The sequence below is a fragment of the Ipomoea triloba genome, chromosome 7 (genome assembly GCF_003576645.1).
Source record: "Ipomoea triloba cultivar NCNSP0323 chromosome 7, ASM357664v1".
Lineage (NCBI taxonomy): Eukaryota > Viridiplantae > Streptophyta > Magnoliopsida > Solanales > Convolvulaceae > Ipomoea > Ipomoea triloba.
This window is the reverse complement of record NC_044922.1, coordinates 5,288,446-5,294,389: the sequence shown is the minus strand read 5'-3', so window position 1 is coordinate 5,294,389 and position 5,944 is coordinate 5,288,446. Positions and strand designations below refer to the sequence as shown.

Below are 5,944 nucleotides of genomic sequence, written 5' to 3'. Positions count from 1 at the left end.
TACATAAAAATTGTATTTTTAAAAAAATAAATTTATCGGAAATAAATATAAATTTATAAATTTAAAAAGCTTGAATATATTTCGTAATTATCATACCAATCAAATATTTCAACTTTTCATTAAAAAAAAAAGAAAAAAAAGAAAAAGATACATGCATTGTTGGCAGTCTGTTTGGGGCAGAGGGTATAATGGACAGCCCATAATTTGCATATATAATATATAATAAGAACTTTCCACATAATACTCATTACTTGTTTATGAATACCATGAAAGGAAAGAACTCATCTTTTGGTCTGCTTTACCGAACTATAAACATCAAGCACATGGTCTTTGAAGAACGTAGAAATTATGGGCTACAAATCGTTTTCAGCTCACAATCACACCAAATGTATCCGTTGAGGACATGATAAACTTGGTTGATAGGGATAAGCCAACAACAACATTAATTTAATCAATTTGGTTGCTGAAAGTAAGGTATTAAGTAAATTCTTTTTTAGTGAAAATTTTCTGATTCAATGTTATGAGTTTTAATTGAAATTTTATTGTGCTTTTATATATTGATTGGCAAATTTTCAATTGATATATAAGGTCAGTGAAAGAGGTTAATATTAACAAAAGAAAAGAGTCTATTTGATGTTAAGTGAAACTTGATTAAAAATTGTGGTGAAAGTTATACTCGAAAGTGATAGAAATGAAGGGAAGTCAGGTTCATTAGTCGGTTGTATATGGTTGGTAGTGCAATGTTGGGTGCATGGTATCACACATACCTATCACTTAACAAATTTGGAATAGAGAATTCTTGGAGTACGTTGTTCTAAATTGACTATTGGACAATATCAAACATCTTTTGAGTTTATATGTCATGGAGACTACGACATCATCTCCAATATTTAATTGTAACTTGGTGTTCATATTGCACGTAAAAATAAAATCAGCCATGGACCTTGGATGAATTACTTTAGAATATTGAGATTTCTAATAAATAAAAATTGATTTTTAGAATAAAAACGACACAATTATATTTAATGCTTGATCCCTACCTCAGTGGCTGATCCCTGCATAGGATAGATAGGTGTTACTATCTTTTCTATGGTATATGGAAAGGAATATAGTGTGGTTCAAATGAAGACCACAGGTTTTAAAGGGTGGCTTTGGAGTTGCAACAAGGCTACAATCACACAACTGGAAAGGACTATATGCCACACAACCATATGCATCACAGCTATACACCTAAATAGACATGTCAAACATGACTTTGTATAAGAATAACTAGATTTTATTTTTATATATATCACCCTTATATTAGTCTTGATCAGTAATATAATAATAGTGCAGCAGTTAACATCCAGTTTGAACTCAAAAATCTTGGAAACTCTTTCATTTCTGCAAGATTAAACTACAAACAATCCAAACAACAACCTTTCCTACTTCAAAGTGGAAGGAAAACTAAAACTAAGGTATATACAGGAGGCAGGAGGAGCAAGAAAGGCATTACAAATTCGCTTCACTTCTACTCCTAACTGCATTATTTCTAGCCCGCCCTCGATGATGCCTCATCTGCAGAAAGGATTTACTCCGCGCATCTGCAAATACGAGAAGTCTAAGAAGGGAACCGCCATGCTTGAATCCACGGAAGCTCCCTTCGAAGTTGCAGAGCCTTCACTGAAAGTCATGGCCCCCGAAAACCACTGAGAAGACGACTGGAGATGAACTGGCGGCTGAGATAGATTCGGCCATTCTGGAACCTCGAATCCCTTGGCCATGTCCCAAAACATGGTTTGAAGCTCCTCCATGCTGTAAGTCTTGCCCTGAACCCACAAGTTCATCACAGATTAGCCTAAGAACACCAAATGTTCTTTAAACAGAGAATGCAACAGAATCTTGATCTGACCATATAACAGACAGACAACCAAATGCCCGAGAATCACCTCATGTATAAAACAATGACCACAAACAGCCTCAGACACGGGAGTTGGGGAGTTAACTTGGTAACCATAAGGTTCCAAATTCGACTGCCAGGTATTGTCTATTGCCAACCTACCTCGGTTCTTTGAAGCTAAAGGTAGACTTCACCCAGAGCACATCGGGGCTTCCTGTAAAACAAAGCTACAGAGTAATGCTACACCAACTCCTAGCCTGAACTAATGCTACAAAGTATTTGCAGATTTCATTCATTCAATGTTGAAAATTAAGTCTAAACTTTTTCCAAGACAAAAACAAGGATATTTTCATACTCCTATTACATTTCTAGCTCTCCAGTTATACCGGTGATACAAATTTAGTCCAGGTTAGTCCTGGATGACCAAATCTGTCACTTTATTAAGGTATCAATTGTAGAAATAGTCCCCGAGAAACTAAACTAAAATCACTACTTCGGGCATAACTTAGAGATTGAGGGTCGTACTAACTCTGTATCACAAATATAACTGATTCTTAATCTATACCATCTTAATCTTGACATCCTGTTGGGGATAAAAACAAAATCCAGACTACATATTAAGAAAACACAATGCAATTGCAGATTATAACTGGAAAATTGCTTCCAATTCTCACCTCTCTCCGAACATCCTTCATGAGGGACACCATTTCCTGCACAAAATCCGCGAATCCCTCAACCTCGCCGTCATCTTCGCGAGAATCATACAAACCAGCATCGTACAGAGTCCTCCTCCTCGGATCAGACAAAACTGTTAAAAACCCAACACATTAGCCCCAATCAATACAATCGCGAGAATCATACAAACTAAACCTTTTCCCTTCCCCTTAATTACCGGAATACGCTTCTTGAATCTGCTGAAACCTCCGCTTGGCTTCCCCTAACAACGACGGGTTCTTGGTCCATTTATCAGGGTGCCATTGCATAGCGAGTTTTCTATACGCGCGGCGTAGTTCCTCGTTAGAAGACCCTTCGCTCACGCCGAGAATGGTGTAATACGAAGGGGACGACCCCCCACAAGACTCCATTTTTCGAAAAACTCTCTCTGTTTCGAATTATGACACTGTGGGATTATGTGACGGGTATGAAAGATGGATGAAAGGGTATATATGATGACAGGAGGCGGTTGATGGGTTTCATACAAAATATCTAAGGGGACCGTAAAAAAGGAAGCTTGGAGGTCCGGAACGTTCCAGAAGGAGAAGAAAAGAGAGGTTTTGACGCCACTTTTGGTCCACGTTGTTCTGGTGAAATGGTGAATGGTGGAAGATATTTTTTTTGGGTTTGGGAGATATTTTGGATGGAATTTTCTGGGGCTTTAAGCACATGAGGTGAGGATTCCTTTAACTAAAAACATGGTGGCCTGCACGGTTCAGTAATAACCGACTGGGCCCCACAAACATGAATTTTTATGCAAAGAAGATAAATGTGATTAGATCAACGTCCGGATCATTCTCTGTGTAGCTTCATGCAGAGATTTTTGTGCAAGTAAAGAGTCAATATCGCATTCAGCTCACCACTTCCATAAGGTGTCACTAGACCACAAGATCTTGGCGATGAGCAATTAGTTTAGTAACTATTAGGTTATAAACAACTTAAGTTGGTTTACTTTCTTGTGATCATTTACTAGTTAGGGTCACATGACAAACTTCATCAAAAGGTCACCTTCACTAGGGGCTATGATCTTTCCAATACATTAAAGCATCTTATTCATACAATAATTTATTACCTCGTATTTTATTTAAAGAACTAAAAACAACGTAATTATAAAAAAAATCAAGATCAAGGTTGCAAAATACGCTAGGCGCTAGTTGGGCGCTAGAGGCCCGCCTAGCGCCTAAGCCAAACACAACAAAGAAAAACACTAAAGATTGTGTGTGTGTATTGTATTCTATATACACACACACATATACACATACACATAAAAACATACTACACATGTTTCTCGGATTGTAAAAAAAAAATTAATGAAAAAATAATAACTCGACCGATTTCGCTGAGTTAACTCGGTCGAGTTGGCGTTTAAATGCTAAAATATCACGATTGAGCAGTGCCTCCGATTAACAATGTCTAAACGCGATTTTTACAACACTAATCAAGATTTGATGGGGCTGTGAGTGGTAGAAAATGGGCCTGATAGTCTGGGCCTATTGGGATTTTCAGGACAGGCCTAGGAATAGTACTAGGGTGGGGGAGTAGTCCATGGGCTAGGGACTAGGGAGGATAAAGGATGGACCCTAAGTCCTAACTACTCGTAAAGATGACTCAGGAGGTAGTAGGCCATTAGTTATGCCGTGGACCCAGGTCCACCTTGCAAGGTGGCCCTGGGTCCAAAAATGACATTTTTTTAAAGGGAAAATTATAATTTATGCCCCTCTATAATATGTCAATTATTAATGTCACCCCTAAATTATTAGTGGTGCAAATATTGTCCCTCAATTTTCAAAAACGGTACATATATTGTCCCTCTATGGTGTAAATATTGCCCCTCCTATCGGTACGGGAGGGGCAATATATGTACCGATTTTAAAAATTGAGGGGCAACATTTACACCACTAATAATTCAGGGGTGACATTGATAATTGACATATTATGGAGGGGCAAAAATTACAATTTTCCCTTTTTTTTTTATTTACTAAACATATTGGCTTGAAGTGTGGAACATAAACTCTACATTCACATACACTATACTCTATATTCACAAATTGTAACCTCCACATTCACACATTACAGGAATATATATTTAGTAACTATATTACCACTGTTATGCATTCACACATTCAAAACTCTATATTCACAGGTCCTATACTCCATATTCACAACGTGAGAACTCCACATTCACACATTATAGGGCTACAAGTTGCTAGAACTTCTTAACTCTATTACAGATTCACACATGCATAACTGTACATTCACGATTTCTATACTCCATATTCACAATTCGAAACCTCCACATTCACACATTTTTGGGCAACTCTACATTCACACAATCACAAGTCTACATTCACGATTTCTATACTCTACATTCACACTTTGAAACCTCTACATTCACACATTTTTGGACAACTCTATATTCAGTAATATGTTTACTAATTTAAAAAAAAAAAAAGACAAAACGACGTAGTTTTGGACCCAGGTCCACAACATAATTTGCGGTAGTAGGCGGTGAGTGTATTCCTACAACTCGTTATACCATGGACTAGATTCATATTTCATTGTTTTCAAAAAAAAAAAATTCCATATTTCATTGTGAATCCTGATCCAAAAATTATGTATATACAATTAACACTTTTTTATTTGCAATTAACAATTTATATACTTGTAAACAAATTAAAAGCACATAACATGGTAATTACATATACGATAACTAGATAAATTGTTAACTGCAGATACATAAGATGTTGGTCAACATGTTATATGTGTATGTGCAGTTAACATATTTTGTACTTGCAGTTAACAGTTCATGCAATGAGTCTGTAATTATCATGTTAAGTGTCTGTAATTACTATGTGATGTGTCTTCAATTTGTTTACAGGTACAAAAACGATTAACCACAGGTACAGAGTGTGTCAATTGCAGTACAAAATCTGAAGATTATTTTTGAATCAGAATCCACAATGCATGGTAAACCCTGATACATTGTATAATTTACCGTATTCCTAGTTGTCTTAGTTGGTATGCGAATAGGTCGAGTACTGGTAGAGGTATCAAATGGATGTGTTCTTGTCTAGGTCCATCTATTTGATTAGCCAAACCTGGTCCAATATCTATGGGCCGGGCTCGAACTAATAGCACGGTCTATACTAGAGTTCTATATTTCTATTATATGTCCTTTTAAATTCTACTACATCACTTTTACTTCATGATGTAGCAAATATTGATAGTATATTTTTATCATATGAATCCCAAAAAAGTGTGACATCAAAAATTTGTGAGAAGGAATAAAAGTTGAGAGTAAGAAATGAAAGTTGTTCTAGTATTTTCTGTTTATACTATGAACTTGGGATA

The 5,944-nt window shown here is 36.4% G+C and overlaps 1 protein-coding gene across 1 annotated transcript; it reads right to left on the bottom strand.

Annotated features, from left to right (window-relative positions):
- Positions 1-1,349: 1,349 nt before the first annotated feature.
- On the bottom strand, positions 1,350-3,075 carry LOC116024715 (chaperone protein DnaJ-like). The gene is made up of 3 exons (XM_031265690.1): positions 2,772-3,075; positions 2,554-2,687; positions 1,350-1,808 (listed from the first exon to the last, which is right to left on the bottom strand). The coding sequence occupies exons 1-3, from the start codon at positions 2,962-2,964 to the stop codon at positions 1,554-1,556; spliced, it is 582 nt and encodes a 193-aa protein (XP_031121550.1). The 5' UTR covers positions 2,965-3,075; the 3' UTR covers positions 1,350-1,553.
- Between the last annotated feature and the right edge of the window lie 2,869 nt (positions 3,076-5,944).

Bases quoted from the DNA above. Each gene is read 5' to 3' on its own strand.
- LOC116024715 (XM_031265690.1), bottom strand. From the start codon at position 2,964: ATGGAGTCTTGTGGGGGGTCGTCCCCTTCGTATTACACCATTCTCGGC. The intron at 2,688-2,771 runs GTAATTAAGGGG...GGTTTTTAACAG, and splicing joins GATTCAAGAAGCGTATTCCG to TTTTGTCTGATCCGAGGAGG. The intron at 1,809-2,553 runs GTGAGAATTGGA...TTGTGGGTTCAG, and splicing joins TGAAGGATGTTCGGAGAGAG to GGCAAGACTTACAGCATGGA.